General features: G+C 43.8%; 1 protein-coding gene across 1 annotated transcript in view; it reads right to left on the reverse strand.

Moving 5' to 3' along the window:
- Positions 1–3,327: 3,327 nt before the first annotated feature.
- The window catches only part of dipk2a (divergent protein kinase domain 2A), a 31,483-nt gene continuing 13,085 nt past the window's right edge, over positions 3,328–21,725 (reverse strand). The window contains 3 exon segments of the mRNA XM_013131567.4: positions 3,328–4,402; positions 4,404–4,594; positions 7,197–7,500. Of these exon segments, the coding sequence (XP_012987021.1) occupies positions 4,247–4,402; positions 4,404–4,594; positions 7,197–7,500 (651 nt within the window). The 3' untranslated portion in view covers positions 3,328–4,246.

A 21,725-nucleotide genomic window follows, 5' to 3' on the forward strand; every position in this document is an offset into this window, starting at 1 on the left:
TTTCCTCTGAGCAGCTACAGCCATTAGCTACAACGGTCTCTACAATGGTCTCCTAAACATGGCGTAGCGGGAGTAGCAATTGGTTCCGCAAAGGATGAGGTTCATAAAGGGAAGTCATTCTAGTTAGGTTAGAGACCTGTGTGAAGTTTGGCGTTGTCCAATGCAAAACTTTGGCCAAATAGTATTGTTTGTTTGTGCTTCGTTTGTGTCGTTAAAAGTGTCGTTTGTGCTGCTTCGGCGTTATAAATATTAGTCATAAAATTATAGGTGATGATGTCAGCACCCCCACACTTGCTCCTAATTTACTAATTTTAGGCTAATTTAGGCTATTTTGGGTGAATTTGGAGCATGTTGGGGGCTGACTGACTCAAAATGACCTATTAAACATTCTTTAATATCTAAAAGATTATAGCAGCACTAAACGAACATTTTAACAGCACAAACGGAGCACAAGCGATTTAGCCTGTTTTACCAAAAGTTTTGCACTGGCCCAACATCATGCAGGTTTTCTATGGTTGATGTTAGGTTTTTAGGTTGAGGGTTAAATTACGGTCAGGGGAATCCCATTCAGAAAGCAGAGCCAGCAAGGTCCACACAGGGAGGAGCTGACAGACAGCTACCATGGGTGAAGGTGGATATGACTGGGGTGGGGGTACTGGTACTGGTCCTAACAATGTCAATGTGTTCTGTAAATAAGGGGGCCCAGGATTCCTGGTAACTGCCTTGCCTGTGGGCACATTTATGATACCCTTTAAAACAGTGTTTCTCAACCCCTGCTTCTGGGCGCCCCCCCTGCCCTGCATCTCCACCTGCTCTGTCACACCTGATTCAAATGATCAGCTCATTATCAAGTCCTTCATAAGCTATATCAGGTATGTGAGGGCAGGGAGAGATCTGAATCATGCAGGGCAGGGGGGGGGGGGGCGTCCAGGAGCAGGGTTGAGAAACTGTTTTAAGTGATTACCTGAGGTGATGTTATGAAGTCAGAGACAAAATGTTAACAACACACAAGGTAAATATATATTCATAATTTAATAATTAATCCCACAAAAAGGCTGTAAATCCAACTTTTCAATGAAAGGCACAGTAAAATCAGACACTGCTGATATGAATACTCAAATGACAGATGACATTACAAAGAACAGTTATTCCCTCGTCCAACTACTGAAACAAACCAATCTCCCAGAACAGGGTAACAGGAAACATACCTCATTACAACAAAACCAGGTCCGATTCCAAGAATGCATAGGGAATAGGGTGAGCAGTGATTGAAAAGCACTCATAATAACTGACAACATTATTCAGTTCAAACTATTCTTCATTGCTCCACCCACACAGGCAGATGTGATTCAATCTGTCCTGGATCTGCAGAAGGACAAAAATAAAACAACCTCTGGATCTACTTTGCTTTCTCATAACATATCTCAGTAACTCCGTTATCTCCATGGCAAATGGCAGGTTAAGGGCTTTGACCCAAAAATAGTGCACTATGTAGGGAATAGTGTTAAATTTACAGAAATCTATGTATGTAGACAGTGTAGTGGAAATGACTGACTGTTAGAGCTTCATCTTCTGGTACCTGACTAAGCATATCTTCTGGTATCTGACTGATGGCTGGATGTTTCTTCTGGAACCTAACTAGACAGTTCCCTTCTGGTACTTGACTGACAGTTGGATGCTTTTCTTCTGGTATCTGACTGATGGCTGGATGTTTTTTCTGGAACCTGACTGACAGTTCCCTTCTGGTACTTGTCTGACAGTTGGAAGTTTTTCTTCTGGTACCCGACTGACCATTCCCTTTTGATACCTAACTGTTGATTTCCTGTTCCGTAGCTTTAAGACTGAAGGCTTTTTCAGTGCAAACACTTCTCACTAGGCCTTACTAAACATACAGACATTACGATTACTTGAACCTGGGATCCACAGTTTGTCCATAAATGTTTTGGCCTCTAGATTAATTATGTATATATACTCAATCCTTGAAGAATATAAATGTCTCATGAGGTTAGTACAACTGCCTGTATCCAGCATGTCTGCTCTTTACTCAAACGTTTATAAGCAATGTAAAAAAAAAACTGTTAAATCAATTCTTGAAACATGTTAGATAACCAGGCCTTGCTCTCATTGCAATGACTATATTTGAGAGTATTTCAATTTCTCCAGCTCCATCCCTCTGTTTTTTTTTAACAAAAACCATAGCTAGGGTGACTTATTTTTGTTATTGCTAAAATAAGATCCCAGATTTAAGATTTAATTTATTGGACCACCAAGTTCAAAATCCACCCAAATATGCACATTTACTGGAGATAAAAAAATATATCCACTTTAAAGCTTGTTGGCTCAAAGAATGCTGAGTATTAAGGACAAGTTTATTACTGAAAAGATCAGTCCAAAGAAAATGACAATGTGCAAAAACAAATCTGGATTGTTGAGACGGTAAATAAAACAGAACAATAAAGACAGGTTCAGCATTTCCCTTTTTAGACATCAGACAGGAGAACTGCACTGGGGACTGGATTACCAACAGTTAGCATAGACACAGAATAAGTTTGTTTCCACCTACTTGTCAAACATGTTTTATGCGCAAATTCTAAAGTAAGCATAAAAAGTATATGCACATTTCACAAGCCAAGTTGCATTTCCATCCCAACTATCAAATTTTAACATAATTTCCTGCTAAAGCACTCTGTCACATGCAATCAATATTGTCAAATAACATTTCGGAAATGCTGAGTGTTTCCTTTGTTGCTTTCAACAAATTGTTGATTTGCGCGTAGACATGTTTGACACACTTCGACGTGTATCCTACACTTGATGCTCGGCCAGTGAGACCAAGGCCCTCAAAACTGAGCTAATTCATCAAGAAATTATTCAAAGTTGTGATCATTTTGATTTGTCAGAGGATCACCATGGTTTGTGTCTTCTGAAGGCGTCAGTGCAGAGATTAGGAAATTTGCCATGATGTCATGATGCAAAGAATGGCCATTCTGGCATCTTGTTGGTAAACTTGTAATCAAGAAACCCCCCTATAACCTATAATAACCTCTAAAATAACCTCCTCATCTGTCCACCTGTACACAAAGCTGGCCGCTGCCATTTTCCTCGGTTCAACTTTCCTAGACACCTGACCAAATCCTATCACATGGCAGCAGACCTATTTGACAAGGCATTAGTAATGGGTAAAAGCCGTTTCCATTGGCGTTTGTCCCAGAATCGAAAATCCAATTCTGTCAGATGCAAAAATGTTTGGGCAATGTTTATGAAACTCAATCGACTTTGCAGTATCCATCAAGCCTAAAGATTTTTTATTTGACAGGATTTTTATTGAAAAAAAAAAAAAAGGGTTGATGGAAACCTGACTATTCACCAATTACACCCATTCAGAGACATTCAGAGACAGGTCAGTGCAATGGCTCAGCGGATTTTACACGGTTCCTTTGCCACTGATTCAGCTTGGCTCACTCTGGGCCTAGTTCCATTCATACAAACCTTCCTATGCACACTGGGTTCCTACTGGATCACAGAGAAGAGCATTTCTTCAGGGAACTGGAATGACTCAGGTCAGGACTGAAGGATAGATTAGAAGAATAGCTCCCCCCATCTCTCTCTACCTGCTGCTCCCAGGTCCCACCAGCTGCCTGACAGGGTGTGTGTGTGGGACTGTAGGAGTCTTTCCCTGGCTAGAGTCCTTTCAACCACAGTCCCATTCCCAGCCTTCCACTCGAGCCCAGCCTCCTGAAAGAAGCTTCAAAGTGCTTGAAAGCAGGCATTCAAAGCCTATCTTAGCTATGATGTTAAAGCTCCAGTGGAGCCCCCCCCAGTCTTCCCATTGCTCCCCACTGGACAGCAGCCCCCCTGCGGATTGAAAGGAGACTGACCCCCTTACTCCTGGTTCTATAGCTCCAACCACCAGTTCCAAAGTCAGGAGGAATCATGTAAACAAGAGGTGAAGGACGACAGAGGTTGAAAGAGGTCTCAGCTGCATATCGGTCTCTAGGTTTTGGACCTTCTCAGTTCGGTTCCAACATTTCCTATGAAGCGGTGCAGGTGGGCCTCCATCAAAGAGCAGAGGACCTATCACTGCTGGCGTTGCTGCCTTGTAACCACGGACTGAGAACAAACTCCTGGACTTGTAGGTTGATGAGGAGCAGGGCCAAGTTTCAAAGGTTAAAGGTCAAGTTCCTGGGGAACAGGTTGGGGTGGTCAAACCCAACCCCATACAACAGTCCTCTCTGAGCTGCTGTCATTACCTCGCCGTGGCGGAGGAAGACGAGGAGGCCAGCAGAGTCAGGTAGTCCCTCAGCTCCTTGGCTGCCGTATAGCGCCCATAGCGTTTCTTGGGGTTGGTGCACTCGTCCAACAGCGCCGCCAGCTGGCCATCTTTGGCCATGTGGGCGGGGGGGGTCATGGAGCAGGCCACCGGTGGTACCTCGCCACGTGGCGTAGCGCGACAGCAGGTTCTGACACACAGCATAGTAGTTATGGTCCACAGTGACCCGGCTACACAGAGACTCTTTGGAGAAGGACAGACACGCCTCCTTGTCACAGTCCTCGAAGCGACTCTCATACCAAACGTCATAATTCTCTGGTTTATCTGTAGGGGGAGAGAGAGAGAGGAGGTAAGACAGTTAGATTGACATGTACCACATCATAGTTGCCTGGTTTATCTGTAGATGAGAGTGTAGACAGAAACAGACTGGAAGGACAACACAAAGATAAGAATACAGATAAATATCACACAGGACAGGTCATAATATATATATATATATATAAGATAAATTGTTTGACTATAACATTCAAACCGAGAGGAGAGGAGAAGTCCAATACCGACAGATATAGGAACGCTATGAATGAATAGCCCTGGTGTATCAACAACAGTGAATTCATAATTCATATCTGTCTCCAAGTTGTAGGCTATTAAAAACTACAGATCATTCCACACAAGCTGAACTGGAGATGATCCAGACTCTCAGAACAAATACTAACCCACCATGGGACCAACTGAAGACTCAAGCAAGGGGTTGAAAAAGGTTGCAAAACGGGATGAGGAGAAAAGCCTGAAGGAAAACCCTGGAGGTCATAACTGCATGAGGCTGTCATGATCATCACACACAAAGACATGTTGTTGGGACTAATATCAAGCTAATCAATGAACTAATTTAGCATTTCATCTGGCAGAAATGGAACCAAGTTCTTGTTTTATTAAAGCAATCTATTTGGATACAACTTAGTGAGTTAATTTTATATTTCTCTTTCTGTTTAGGGACTTGTACGAGGTTTGTAGCAGAGCGTTAAGAACATGTCAGATGATGAGAAAGCAGTTGGAGTTGCATTAAAACAGATCAATAGTTAGAGAGTGGGTTAATCCCTGAGGTTTTCAAACACATAATTAGAGTATTAGCTGTTCTAATGCAGTCCTGCTACGGCCCTGTCAGAATGACTCAATCACCCTGCAACTATTGCTGTCGTGTGCACACACACACAGACACACACACACACGAACACACGCACACACGCCCCCTGCAGACTCAGCTAGTTAGGGCCCTTCAAGGCCCCCCATTGTAGACGGCCCCTTCCAGCTCAATCAAGGTTTCTGATGAAGAGTGATGAAGACAAGCAGCAACGAACACCGAAGGAACGCTGACACACACACACACACAGATACACACACAAGTTGAAGACAAGGCAATTAATGTTGCAGGCTCTGAACCACTAAAGCATTTCAAATCACAGACAGCATGACAGACCTGACAGGATGACAGACACACAGCTTCAGTGTAGTGACACACACTAGCAGGGAAGGGCAGAGGGACAGAGATACCCACTGTGTGTGTGTCTATATGAAAGACTAGGCCCGGGCTATGTTATGGAGGTTGGTTTGTTATAAAGGACAATGATGAGCACAGCAGAAAAGCACTTTGTTGCTTCCATTTCTGAAACTCCAAAGAAGCGTAAACCTGCTCCGATCATTTTCATCTCTTTCCCTCCCTCCCTCCCAGCCAAAAGGAACTTGGAAGAAAAACAAATCAGGAACATTTTCAATTCAAATCACCCCTGGATCACTGCATGACAACATGAGTTCAGTCTTTGGTGTTCCTCTCTGGTATCCTACATCTACCTGGACAGAGAAGGCTTCTGGTAACAAACAACATTAAGGTGAAAAACAAATGGGCAATTTATCTAAACAAATCATTTTAAAAAACAGTAAATGCATTCACTGTATACATTTTACTTGTGCATCACATTCCAAATAAAGGTAATTTACTGTCACCTGACATCACTGGAAGTGATTGTTGTTAGCACTAAATAAAACCATCTGTTCCTGTAGGAATGTCTTAAAAGATTATTGGTTCCTGCAGACTGCAGAGATAGTCATGGGCTACAAGAAGCTAACAAAACATCTATTATCCTATCATTGGTACAGAGAGAGGGATATACAATAATGTTGAAGGTGTTAGATGTAATATTGGAACAATGTTAACTCTGTTATTAATATGTGGAGGCAAGATGGCGACAGTAAAACATTGTAAAGACCAGGACATCCTTCCACAATTGGTAAGGGCATGTCTGTTCCAAAATATGCATCTGCCTCAAGGCCAACAAGGTGCTTCACCCAAAGTACACAGCACCTGCTGTCAAACAAGATGGCAGCAGCATCAGGCTATGGGGTTTGCTTCTCTTCAGTTAGGTCAGTATATATAGGGGAAGATTTTTAGATCAAACCCTGCTGCGCTCTGTCAGATTTCTGGAGAAATCTGACCTTTTAACATGATAATGACTCAAAGTACCCAGCCAAATCAACCAAGAAATGAATTGGTAAAACCAAGATCAATGTCCTGGAATGGTTCGGAGCCCAGACCTCAATCTCATACAAAATCTGTGGACTGACTTAAATGAGAGTTGTGCACAGGTGAATGAACTCTTCTGCAAAGTAGAGTGGGACAAAATGACAAAATCCAGGTGTATTTTGTTTGACAGAGGTGAACACTTATGCAACCAAGGCAATTATTTTGTATTTTGTCCCATATAAACCATTCATTTGTTCTTCACATAAATATTGTTCGTAAAAAATTATTTTAGGTAAAAAGAAAAGGTTTTATCTTGATTTCAGCTTTTACCAAATAAAATAATGCTGCTTTTTGGGGTGTGGGGGTGTATACTTTTCATTTTAATGTGCTTCTACAATGACCACTTACTCTGTTTGATGAGTCTCTTGTCGGCCACCAGGACATTCTCGGCGTCCACCACAATGACTTTCCCGTCCCGCGGCCCCACAGCAAAGTTATCAAAGCTCACGTCCAGCAGGTACAGGGCAAACTCAAAGTCGTTGTTGGTCAGCTGCTCAGCAATGTCCATCAACTGTCTGGCTAGGTCCACCCTCTTCTCCCAGGGAGCATTGTAAAAACTCCACAGCTCTTCCCCCACGTAGTTGACTGCCACCACGCGACCACATGCTCCCAGGTACTTGGCAAATGGCCAGCCCTCATCTGACGGGAAACTCTGTGTGAGAGAGAGGAGAAAGGAGAGATGTTGGTTGTTAGGGAGCGACAGGAGGTGAAAGCAGAAGCGTAGCTCTCTGAAGGAAGAAATGTAAATATAAAATAATTTACATTTAAAAAGTAAAGGCGGATGTTCCTGATGAAGGCAGGGCCTGGGCACAGTTGATACAGAACCATCAGTTATTGTAATACAGCACGCCCATTACAATAAGACAGTATCACAATGAATATCTGCTAGTAAACTACCAAAATGACAGAGAGACAGAGGGGGTTTGGTTGGTTTAGCAGATTGTCTTTATTAAAACAAAGAGGCGGCTGACAGCTGATGTTGTGAAAAGCCGTCCAGCTAAACCTCTGGATGATTCTGATCAATTCCCTGGTTTACACTATGGATCACAGACAATGTTTATGTGTGTGTATGTGTGTGTGTGTGTGTGTGTATGTGTGTGCTTGCATGTGTGCATTAAGATTATTTTTGAAGGAAGTAGCTAACTGGCAGGTAGATGGACTGAAGTGAGGAATCAGTGAGGGTGAAGGGGACAGCAGCACTGGCTGTTAGTGTGTGTACGTTTCGTGGAAGTGGTGGTAACATAGAGATCCATTCAACATCACAACACCATAGGTTCACTACCGGGTTAGTGAACCTATGGTAGTGAACCTACGGTGTTGTGACTCCTCCACCATGTCTTCGTTGTGTTTTGGAGTGAAGGCAGGAAGATGGCTGAACTGAAGTGATTGTGAGGCAGCTGCTACCCTCTGAGGTACCAGGCTGACTCGGTCTTATTGCCTGTTTCTCCCCCCCCCCTTCCTAACCTCACCCCCCTGGGCTGTTACATAGCCAAGACAATTATAGATGAGAGGAGGAACAAATTACAGGAAAATAAAAATCTGAAAACAAACACATTTACTGGAGCCCACCAGAGTGCTGCTTAACTGCCTGCTAGCCACCAAGCCAAACTACTAAATCAATCTGTGTGTTTGTGTGTGTGCGCGTACATAATTGTGTGTGGTGTGTTTGTATGGTGTGTGTGTGTGTGTGTTTGTGTGGTAGTACTTCCTGGGCTGCCCACCCCAGACGTGGAAATAGAGATCATCATCGTTCTTTTATGGCGTCTGGGAACTCACACGGGAAACACCAATGAGAACGTCTCCATTTCAAACAAGTATAATGACATGCCTGATCTCTGCTGACGACTCAGATGGTCAAACAGTCAATGGAGAATTTCCAGTCCAGACAGATTTAGCTGGAACTTTGGACAAACAAAACATTTACACGTTTCCAAAATCTTACACCTTTAATAGCACATAATGTTTATTTAAAGTCCCAGAAATCAGAATCAATCAAATTAATTTATAAAGCCCTTTTTACATCAGCAGTTGTCAGAAAATAATTTTACAAAACACCCAGCCTGAAACCCCAAGGAACAAGCAACAACAGCGTTGAAGCACAGTGGCTTAGAAAAACTCTAAAAGGGGCCGGAATTTAGCAAGAAACCTAGAGAGGAACCAGGCTCGGCAGGGTGACCAGTCCTCTTCTGAACATAATAGGCAATCAGCAATCTGCTAATGATCTCCCTTTCCAATGGCCAAATGGGAGAACCAATTCCTGACGTGAAATACATGATCAAATATTATTCCATTATTCAGCTAACTCTGTCTGCAATTATATGTTTTGGAAACACTTAACCAACTTAAATGACGACACAGCTATTTTAGAGAATGCATAGATATATCAAAGGTGGCAATATAGGGTGGGCGTTAGGACATTATCTTCATATATCAATGATGGTTGTAACATTGTAACAAGACAGCCAAATGACTCATTGTAAAAATGTAGCCTGGTGACGTGTTGTAACATTGTAACAGGACAGTCAGGGGACTCATTGTAACATTGTAACAGGACAGTCAGGGGACTCATTGTAACATTGTAACAGGACAGTCAGGTGACTCATTGTAACATTGTAACAGGCCAACCAAGTGAAGTGTTGTAACATTGTAACAGGACAGACAGGATTGGCTGTTGGCTCTCTGGGTCTAATCACAAGCACACATTCACACACGGGACAGCAATTGGCTAGAAGGAAAGATAATTTGCCTGAGAGCAGCAAAACTGTCAATCCAAGAATGTAGTTACTACTGGATGATGTTCAAGACAGAATCATGTACAGGATTCATCTTCTTGTCTTGAATGAGGGTAGCAGGCTGCAAATCTCCAAACAGTCAATCTGAACAATACACCTCTACTTGATAAATGCCCAGTACATCCATTGAATCATTTTCCCTGAGTGCTCTTTAAGCGGTTACTGTGCTGAAGTCATTAGCCTCCGCAATGAGGCGCGGAGAGACAGAGAGAAATACAGACGGAGAAAGAAATTCATGGTAAAGTTATGGAAGCCTAATATTACATCCACTGTACCCCGTCTGTCAGAATAGCCTGGAGACAAGAGACAGACACATTGTCTCAGGACACACAGGGGCCTGTCTGGTTCTGACGCTCCTCTTCAATACCCCCAAAATGTTTCGGGGGCACAGGGGTGTAGGGAGAAGAGGAGGGAGCAGTAGAGAATGAGGGAGAAGAGGAGGTAGAGAAGGGTGTAAAGACTGAACAGGGACCTCCTTTCCTCCACCTCCTAGTAAATGTAGGTTGTGGGATTCAGATCCCGAAACACTGGAAAGGCAGAGATCGCCAATGAGACGTGTCAGTGGGTTTAAGTGTGACGTGGGTTTTTAGAATTCCCTGCTACTGTCAATGGATACAGAGGCTTTGTCTCTGTACACAGACATATTATATACAGTTCCACACCGACATCTAGAACAGACTAGTATTGCACAGAAATGTTTCAGTGAGTACACTTCAACATTTGAGTCAAATCAGTAATATTTATATCAGACCTTGTCTGATCAGAGGAACATACAATAATTTGTTAAAGACTACAAGGAAATAAAGTGTAATAAAATCTACACATCATAGCTTAAATATTCAGTAATTTTCAGTAAGTTTGTTTGTGTATGAAAGTGTATGTGGCTAGGATGCAATGAAATGGGGGCACAAAGAGTCCTTTTCCAAAAGGAGAGATTGAAATGGGTCAGGAGGATGAGACACAGAGACACATGCCTGCATTTTTCCACATCTACACAACAGACGACACGACACGTCTGAGTTCTTCCACATCTACACAACACATGACACATCTGAGTTATTCCAGATCTAAACAACAGGGGAGACACGCCAGCGTTATTCCACATCTACACAAGACACATGCCAGCGTTATTCCACATCTACACAAGACACATGCCAGCGTTATTCCACATCTACACAAGACACATGCCAGCGTTATTCCACATCTACACAAGACACATGCCAGCGTTATTCCACATCTACACAAGACACATGCCAGCGTTATTCCACATCTACACAAGACACATGCCAGCGTTATTCCACATCTACACAATACACATGCCAGCGTTGTTCCACATCTACACAAGACACATGCCAGCGTTGTTCCACATCTACACAAGACACATGCCAGCGTTGTTCCACATCTACACAAGACACATGCCAGCGTTGTTCCACATCTACACAAGACACATGCCAGCGTTGTTCCACATCTACACAAGACACATGCTTGTGTTGTTCCACATCTACACAAGACACATGCCAGCGTTATTCCACATCTACATAAGACACATGCCAGCGTTATTCCACATCTACACAAGACACATGCCAGCGTTATTCCACATCTACACAAGACACATGCCAGCGTTATTCCACATCTACACAAGACACATGCTTGTGTTGTTCCACATCTACACAAGACACATGCTTGTGTTGTTCCACATCTACACAAGACACATGCCAGCGTTATTCCACATCTACACAAGACACATGCCAGCGTTATTCCACATCTACACAAGACACATGCCAGCGTTATTCCACATCTACACAAGACACATGCTTGTGTTGTTCCACATCTACACAAGACACATGCTTGTGTTGTTCCACATCTACACAAGACACATGCTTGTGTTGTTCCACATCTACACAAGACACATGCTTGTGTTGTTCCACATCTACACAAGACACATGCTTGTGTTGTTCCACATCTACACAAGACACATGCCAGCGTTATTCCACATCTACACAAGACACATGCCAGCATTATTCCACATCTACACAAGACACATGCCAGCGTTATTCCACATCTACACAAGACACATGCCAGCGTTATTCCACATCTACACAAGACACATGCCAGTGTTATTCCACATCTACACAAGACACATGCCAGCGTTATTCCACATCTACACAAGACACATGCTTGTGTTGTTCCACATCTACACTACAGGGGACAAACTCCTGCGTTCTGAGATCCGCTGACAACACCTTTTCCAGGACGTCATTGACGACAAAGGTTTTGGCCCAACAAAACACACCAAGGTCCACCTGCTAGAGCTGTTGCATTATAAAGAAGCACAACACAGGGAGTGCTGGAATTCACCTGATTTGTCTCCTCATCAAAAATGTGAACGCTCCATGATGAACAGGTCTGGACAGGATAGACAGGACGTAAAAACACACCCTCCACACACACACAAACGTAGATTTTTATATCAAAGTGAAGACCGTCAATTTAGCACAATAAAAAGAAAATTTTACCAAACCCCTAACCTTAACCTAATCCTAATCTTAACCTCAATAAACTAACCTTCATGCCTAAACAACCCCTAACTCCTAAACCTAAACGCAAGTCAAATAAAGCTTTATGACATAGTAAGAACCGGCCCAATGTTTTTTGTAAAACAGGAACACAGAAACACACCCACCCACACCCCAGTGAATGAAAAGGATTAATAGAGTATGTGGCTCTCATGAAAAGGATTAAGAGTATGTGGCTCTCCTCATGTCTCTGTCCTCTACTCCTCTTTCTCCCCTCCTCCTGCATCCATTACCACCAGCCCTCCTCTCACTCGTATTTCCCTTCTCTTCTCCTCCTCTCCCTCTTTTTGTGGCTCTCCTCATGCCTCCTCACTCAATTCCCCGCTCTTCTCGCTCTCTCTCCTCTTTTTTCTTCTTCAGAGAGAATGAGGGCAGGATGAGAAATGGAAGCCAGGTTCCATGAGACGCTTTGGCAAACACTTGAAACCCTTGGCCCCAAACACAGAAACACACACACACACACACACACAGTCAGTCATCCTGCTCTAAGCCACAGTGCCCTCTCAGAAATCCCTGTCTGGAAAATGGGCTAATATTAGAGAGCAAGTGTAAAAGTGTGTGTGTGTGCGCGTGTGTGTGTTTATACACTCTTGGGGTAGATGGTACTGTGTGTGTGCGTGCGCGCATGTGCATGTTTATACATTCTCAGGGTAGATGGTACTGTGTGTGTGCATGTGTGTGTGTTTATACATTCTCAGGGTAGATGGTACTGTGTGTGTGCGTGCGCGTGTGCGTGTGTGCGTGTTTATACATTCTCAGGGTAGGTGGTAGTGTGTGTGTGTGTGTGTTTATACATTCTCAGGGTAGGTGGTAGTGTGTGTGTGTGTGTGTGTGTTTATACATTCTCAGGGTAGGTGGTAGTGTGTGTGTGTGTGTGTGTTTATACATTCTCAGGGTAGGTGGTAGTGTGTGTGTTTATACATTCTCAGGGTAGGTGGTAGTGTGTGTGTGCGTGTGTGTTTATACATTCTCAGGGTAGGTGGTAGTGTGTGTGTGTGTGTTTATACATTCTCAGGGTAGGTGGTAGTGTGTGTGTGTGTTTATACATTCTCAGGGTAGGTGGTAGTGTGTGTGTGTGTTTATACATTCTCAGGGTAGGTGGTAGTGTGTGTGTGTGTGTGTGTGTGTGTGTGTGATTATACATTCTCAGGGTAGGTGGTAGTTCAGGCCACCGGGGTAGAAAGAGTCCAGACAGGCAGGACCTTGGCTCCAGATCTCAGGGTTGAGGTTTTCCGAGGCAAGACAAAGGGGCAGTGTTTCATCACAGGTGCAAGAAGTTTAAAATAACTGGCGGCTTCAGAACATTAAACAGGACGTAGTGATCTACTTGTCAAGGCTCCAACTGGAGACCTTTCTATTATTACTGAACAAAGGACAGGACACATGCTCTGTTGCCCAGGCCTTTTGCAATCATGGGATATCACTAAATGTTTTGTGTCTGGTCTAAGGAGAGGTTGGAGTGATAATCAAGCAATCAGTGTCAACTAGAGAATGGTGGATGAGCAGGAAATCACCATTATTCTGTAAGTACTGACTACTACCTGGTGGACCTGTACAGAGACAGAACACATACAATCTGTGATTGAATGTGATGGGTATTGGGTTTTGCACACACATTCCCCTGATTTCAGGGTCCCAAAAGTGTGTGGACACATTAACATTATGTACAGTGTAGTCGCAATGTTTAGAACGTTTCCATATTTCTCTTTGCATGCAATGACAGCATGAAGTCTGAGACCCATTATAGACATCACCAGACGCTGGGTCTTGTCCCTGGTGATGCTCCTCCAGGCCTCAACTGCAGCCATCTTCACTTCCTGTTTGTTTCAGGACCTTTTGGCCTTCAGACTTGCCCCAGAACAATCCCCACCAGGATGGAAAAACAAGTAAAATGAGTCCATTTTGAATTTGGATGCTAGGGTTAGGTTTAACATCAAGTTAAGTGTTGGGTTTAGCGTTAGGTTTAGGGCTACTGTTAGGGTTTGTGTTAGACATAAGTATAGGACATCTATGGGATAAGGTTTGCGTGTGGGAGATCAGAATGAAGAACGTTCAGCACTCTGGCCCATTCATTCAGAAGAGGGTAGCTTTAACCAGTACCTCTAACCCCTCCCTCCAATCAAAGGTTTTGTGTTAGCACTAGAGCCTGGGTTAAGTGCCTTTACACAAGCCCCAGTCTCTTTTCCTCTCCAACACACCTCAATCCCACACACACACACTAATCCCACACACACTAATCCCACACTGGCAGCAACTGAGACATCTCAGAAGACAGACCAGTGTGACGGTGAGGTGACGGACAGCCACGTCATCTCCCGCTTTCCCTGGTTAACTGTTCATACACAAACACATCCCGGACTGATGGTCACCCACACCTGGTCCCAATCCGGTCGTTGGTATGTGTTTAAATGTTGCTCCTCTGCTGCCCTCATTTGTCGGCCATTGTTGCTTGTCGATGTGCGTGGTGAGTGTGCCGTTTTGGTTGATCCCTTTTGTTTTGTATGTTCTCGGTGCTCTGTGTTAATTTTGATTTAAAACTCATCATCGACTGCCACTCTGCCTGCGCCAGGTTTCCTTCCTATCCACCCCTAGGCCAATTGTGACAACCAGGGACCAAACTAAAGCCTTCAGAGACGATGGAATAAGTTCTGGATAACAAGCAAGAAAAATGAACAGTTGTCAGTAATTAAATAAAACCAGGTCTTTGCTCACCAATAACAAATCTGACCTAGTTTCCTTAGAATTAAGGTTGATGTGGTTTACTTTGGGAATGTTTCATGAAAGCGAATGAGCATTTTATTAGATTACACCAAGGCTCATTAAATCAACAGCACAGGAAGATACTTCCTTTTAGAAATCCAAACAAACAGTAACGTTTGTTCCCAGCTCTGGGAATGTCTGCTTTGACACATTTCAGTGAAACACCGCCTCCATTGAGATGGTCTTGGGAGGATAATCCCAGCAGAGGTTATGTCAAGACGATGTTCCTCGGCAGACTGCATTCCTCCGTTTTTTTCCCCTCTCTCCCTCTTTATGTTTTTTTTTGTCTTGGAGACAGTAAACAAAACCATATTGCTATCTGTGTCACGCAAGAGAGGAAGAAAAGGGGGGTCTGTGAGGGGGGAAACAGGGTCTGTGATGGGGGGTCTGTGAGGGGGGAAACAGGGTCTGTGATGGGGGGTCTGTGAGGGGGGAAACAGGGTCTGTGATGGGGGGTCTGTGAGGGGGGAAACAGGGTCTGTGATGGGGGGTCTGTGAGGGGGGAAACAGGGTCTGTGATGGGGGGTCTGTGAGGGGGGAAACAGGGTCTGTGATGGGGGGTCTGTGAGGGGGGAAACAGGGTCTGTGATGGGGGGTCTGTGAGGGGGGAAACAGGGTCTGTGATGGGGGGTCTGTGAGGGGGGAAACAGGGTCTGTGATGGGGGGTCTGTGAGGGGGGAAACAGGGTCTGTGATGGGGGGTCTGTGAGGGGGGAAACAGGGTCTGTGATGGGGAGGATGAACGGCCGTCCCAACTGAATGACAGAGCAGATGGCCCTTGAGTCTGAGTTAACCCTAAGGGCCTGTCATGTCTGTTTGTGGGCTTGACTGAGCAGACAAGGCTTCGGCTCACACAGCTAACACAGTTCCATGCTCCTGCTGGCTAACTAGCATAGTGGCCAGTGATTCTGATGCTCCTCCTGGCTAACCACCCTAGCCCCAAATGACTCAGGAGATCCTAGAAGGCTAACTACCCTAGCCCCAAATGACTCAGGAGATCCTAGAAGGCTAACTAACCTAGCCCCAAATGACTCAGGAGATCCTAGAAGGCTAACTACCCTAGCCCCAAATGACTCAGGAGATCCTAGAAGGCTTACTACCCTAGCCCCAAATGACTCAGGAGATCCTAGAAGGCTTACTACCCTAGCCCCAAATTATTCCGGAGAGGTTTCGAAGGCTAACTAGCCTAGCTCCCAATGATTCAGAAATGACAGGTGATTCATTCTGTCTTAAGGGTAACTAGGGTGGGATCATCTATTAAAAACAACCTTCACTTGAAGCTTCACGGACTTACTCCCCCCACAACCCAGTCAACAGGAAGACCACCAGACCGTTGCAAATTGAATTTTCAAAGAAAGTAAAACATGGATTGGAGGAGGCAAAAAGTAGGTGCTGGCTAATGTTTCATGAGAGCTCAGTTCGTGTGTTTCTCTATAAAAGAAAAGAAAGAGGCGAGAGGTGTAATACGAAGTGACATGTCGTTATGCAGCATTCTGGGAACACACTGGTACCCATCAATAATTTACTATCTTAAATAGGATAGCATGTCATTTTAGTATAGAGAAACCCCAGCAGACCTCAGAAAACAATTTAGTTTATTCTGTCCACAGAGGTATTATTTAAAGCAGGACCAAAGAGTTAGCCAGATAACTTGTAACCGTGTTTTGTTTGTTTCACGCTTTCTTACTGAATGATAAAATCAATAGTTATTTGGAAATGTTTATCAAAGTTAGCTGTCTAAGTCAGGCTTTGAAGCACCCTGCAGGTCAGTATTGTGAACCTCTGGAAAACAACCCGCAAACAAAACAGTCATGACAGGCCCACAATTTCTTTCAGGAATTGCCTTGGTCTTCCACCTGACTCCCAAAATATGTAATCCTCAAAGCCAAACTGGAGAGAGCCAAACCGGATAAAAGGAACACAAGAAAGAGCGGCTCTTCGATTGCACGACACAAGCCGACAACAGTGATGTGGCCAAAAGGAAAACAACACAGGTGATTGTTTTCGTCTGACAAAGAGTCTGGTTTCCCCTCAGACACAGAACAGCCTCATGACCGTGCAGCTTCAAAAAGCTGGAAACAGAAGCTGTTTTGTTACATTCAGAGGACAGTGGGAAGACAACCAGGCAAGCCACAGTGATAAGATAACCAGGCTACATCCAGGAGATATGCTACTGACAGAGAGAGAGGTAAAGACAAAGAGAGAGAGAGTGTCCAATAGCACATTCTTCCTGAATTCTTCACTATGTTAATCCTATTGACAAAGGCCTAGGAACAACGATCCACTCCAACCTCCATTAGAAGAGACCATCATTATTGGAGGAATGTGCAGTGCATCTAGTGTGCAACCTCTTCTCAGATGCCATTTATTATGTATCCTCTCCTGCTGTGAACAGGCTTCCGATCTCTTGGCAAACGTTCTCCTTATCTACTGTGCTCACTGATTCTGCGTGGAGCAGAGACACTGAACTGTCAAAGGCACTTAAACAACCCTGAGGCAGCTCTCGCTCAAAGCCCAGCAGAACCTCTCTACTCACAGCCTCTGCTCTCATGTCTGTCCCCTGGTCCATGGACACCCAGGGTTCATAAATTCCTACACCTCCATGCTGTCCCAAAGGTCACCGCTTCAGGCTGCCCAGAAGGTCACCGCTTCAGGCTGCTCAGAAGGTCACCGCTTCAGGCTGCCCAGAAGGTCACCGCTTCAGGCTGCCCAGAAGGTCACCGCTTCAGGCTGCCCAGAAGGTCACCGCTTCAGGCTGCCCAGAAGGTCACCGCTTCAGGCTGCCCCCAAACTCACAAGATCAGACCCTGTTACAATGTGTGTGTGTTTTCTATGGGGGAGCAGGAGAAGAATCACAAAACCTTTGAGCTGAGGCACAATAGCTTCAATACCCTGATGTAATTACTCTCAGTAAAATGTTTGTACAGTGGACAGAGGAAATGGACCAGGGATAAAGAGGAAGCAAGAGAGAAGGGAAAAGAGAGAAGTTGGAGAGAGGGACCACACAAGGCTAATCAGATTGTATAGATTTTCTGGACTAAAGGGCTGATCTGGTCTTTGTCCTCCCAAACGCCTGGAGGAATAGGGGCTGTGTGGGGCTGCATGAAGTATTGGAGGTCATGTCACATATTGAATGTCTACACAGCCTGAACCCATTCTGGTGCCGACCTTTAACGAGAGCCGGTCAATGCCAAATTAAATTGCAATTGATTGGTTGGTTTTAAATCAACTGGGAGGGTGCGCGGAGGAGAGATGCTGTAATATATTAATATCAGTTGTCTGGACACAGGACGGTAAAGGGATGACAACCGATTACCCAGAATGGTATAGGGATGACAGCAGGTGAGATAAGATGGTTGACAGCCATAATCGGCATGTTGTGGGGACGATAGCCTCTTAAACCAGGCCTCAAATGTCGCTAAGGAATGCCTATTGGATGTTTGTTGCAAAAGGGTGGGAAAAACATTTTTGACAGACCTCCTTGCTTGGGCTAACATTTTCCCAGTCAAAGGCATTGCTTGGGAGGGGCTTATACAGAATAATGGCTTCAGTGCAACAAAGTGAAGATGGCAGCAAAATTGCTAAAGTTCAAGTTCAAAGTTTATTTTCAAATGCATTGCATAACACAGTGTTATCCTGCACAATTAAAAAATATAATCATAGAAAATATATTACATTATACTACAGGACTGGTAACATTGAAGGATGCTCCTGTCGCAATCTTCTGCTATAATATAAAAGTTTGGATGAGGTAGAAAGATCTTGCGTTTTTTGTTTGGGGAAAGGCTTATTCTAAACTGAACGAAACACGAAACCAGACAAAGCCTAGTTCAGCCAGCCCGCAATAAAAAAGTACTATCCTCCCCAGATTCGAACCTGAGTCGCCCAAGTGAAAGGCATTGCCATTAACCACTACAACATGGAGCCATGCATTTGGCAGCTGTCGGTATAGCCTCTTGTGTTTATCTTGAACAAATCCTCTTTTGCCACTGGTTGTTTTAACAGTTAATTGGCCATTCATGAATCACATTGATACAGTTAAACTGTATCACCTCGTTTTGACCAGCTTATGCTGCTGCAAATCATTTTGTGTTCAGAACACAAACCTGATCCTCGATTATTGAAATCAGAGGAATAACCACTAGTATCACTGATCTGTCCATTTTCAATTACATCGCAGACTGTCGGCCATGCTTGATAAATTATTCTTTTACCATAGCCTGCAGGAAGGCACGCCAAAACATATTTTTTTTCAAAACAGCATTTAAGCAGATAAGTTGTAATGGCTTTATTGACTCAATATTATGGGATGGGATGTTAAAGGGATAACAGCTGATAACAGCGTGGTACAGGGATAACAGCTGATAACTTCCCCTCACTAACTACGCCCACCCTCTGTACAACTGGACTGAAGTCTGATAAGATTTTTCAGTTCAATTGTCATTGCTCCTATTCCTGTATTTCTCTCACACATGCCGACTTGCACCTTTAATCTACACCTGCACCTTGCCCTCAGTGCACATTTAAAAGTGCCACTGTACTTGCATTTTCAACATTTACATACACGTCTACCTCGGGGAACCTTATTCCTGCTATCCCTGCATTTCAGTTGGACATGCTACCCTACTCCATCAATTTCCCTCAACTGCAAATCCCAGAATGGCATTGAGAATTGCCACAACTATATATCTCACTTGTACATGCATTATACGTAATACCTGTAGATTTTCTGTACATTTGTGAATTTTCCACTGCAGATTTAGAATTGCCATATGTAATACATTTGCATTAATTGCACACCAACACATTCCACTTGTACACACATATATTCTTGTACTTGTAAATTTTTCTGCCCTCCTCTATTTGCACTTCTGGTTAAACGAAAACTGTATTTTGTTGTACTGTACTTGTACTGTTTAATGACAATAACGTTGAATCTAATCTAATAACACAAGATGGTAGAGGGACACACCTGAGTTCCCTGTACCAGCGATGTGGAACGGATACAGGGATATTGGTGATACAAAAAGAGCATGTAAACTGCTTAAAGGGAAGACCATAACTGGACTATCCTGACTACTGTGTGCATTGAACTGTGGCCTTATGGGAAACTGGGCATGTTCAAAGAGACTGGACAGAAATAGTATTGGGCCTCGGTTTCAAACTACATTTTCCTTGTTAAAAATGTCTGGGACTCCAGAGATGAAGACAGATGTGACAAAAAAAGCCAATCCAAAAGACCATCCCACAGATGCATTTTGAATAATGCAAAACTACCCTCAATTTACTGTTAAATATGCAGTAACTCCAGTCACTCGAGGCAAATCCAAAACATCAGGGCCAAGCCACAACACTCCACTTCTATTTCTTTCATATATTTAGAGGAGGACATACAAACCCCATTCCAGAAAAGTTGGGACGCTGTACAATTGTGAATAAAAACAGAATGCAATGATGTGGAAGTTTCAAATGTCATTATTGTATTCAGAATACAACATAGATGACATATCAAATGTTTAAACTGAGAAAATGTATCACTTTAAGGGAAAAATAAGTTGATTTTAAATTTCATGGCATCAACACATCTCAAAACAGTTGGGACAAGGCCATGTTTACCACTGTGTGGCATCCCCTCTTCTTTTTATAACAGACTGCAAACGTCTGGGGACTGAGGAGACAAGTTGCTCAAGTTTATGAATAGGAATGTTGTCCCATTCTTGTCTAATACAGGCTTCTAGTTGCTCAACTGTCTTAGGTCTTCTTTGTCGCACCTTCCTCTTTATGATGCACCAAATGTTTTCTATGGGTGAAAGATCTGGACAGCAGGCTGGCCATTTCAGTACCCGGATCCTTCTTCTATGCAGCCTTGACATTGTAATTGATGCAGTATGTGGTCTGGCATTGTCATGTTGGAAAATGCAAGGTCTTCCCTGAAAGAGACGACGTCTGGATGGGAGCATATGTTGTTCTAGAACTTGGATATACCTGTCAGCATTGATGGTGCCTTTCCAGATGTGTAGGCTGCCCATGCCACACGCACTCATGCAACCCCATACCATCAGAGATGCAGGCATCTGAACGGAGCCCTGATAACAACTTGGGTTGTCCTTGTCCTCTTTAGTCCGGATGACATGGCGTCCCAGTTTTCCAAAATGAATTTAAAATTTTGAGTCGCCTGACCACAGAACACTTTTCCACTTTGCCACAGTCCATTTTAAATGATCCTTGGCCCAGAGAAAACGCCTGCGCTTCTGGATCCTGTTTAGATACGGCTTCTTTTTTGACCTATACAGTTTTAGCCGGCAACGGCGAATGGCACGGTGGATTGTGTTCACCGACAATGTTTTCTGGAAGTATTCCTGAGCCCATGTTGTGATTTCCATTACAGTATCATTCCTGTATGTGATGCAGTGCCGTCTGAGGGCCCGAAGATCACGGGCATCCAGTATGGTTTTCCGGCCTTGACCCTTACGCACAGAGATTGTTCCAGATTCTCTGAATCTTTGGATGATATTATGCACTGTAGATGATGATAACTTCAAACTCTTAGCAATTTTTCTCGGAGAAACTCCTTTCTGATATTGCTCCAATATTTTTCGCCGCAGCATTGGGGGAATTGGTGATCTTCTGGCCATCTTGACTTCTGATTATACCCAATCATGTTGCCAATTGACATAATAAGTTGCAAATTGGTCCTCCAGCTGTTCCTTATCTGTACATTTAACTTTTCCGGCCTCTTATTGCTACCTG

Source organism: Esox lucius, chromosome 21 (genome assembly GCF_011004845.1).
Source record: "Esox lucius isolate fEsoLuc1 chromosome 21, fEsoLuc1.pri, whole genome shotgun sequence".
NCBI classification, from domain to species: domain Eukaryota; kingdom Metazoa; phylum Chordata; class Actinopteri; order Esociformes; family Esocidae; genus Esox; species Esox lucius.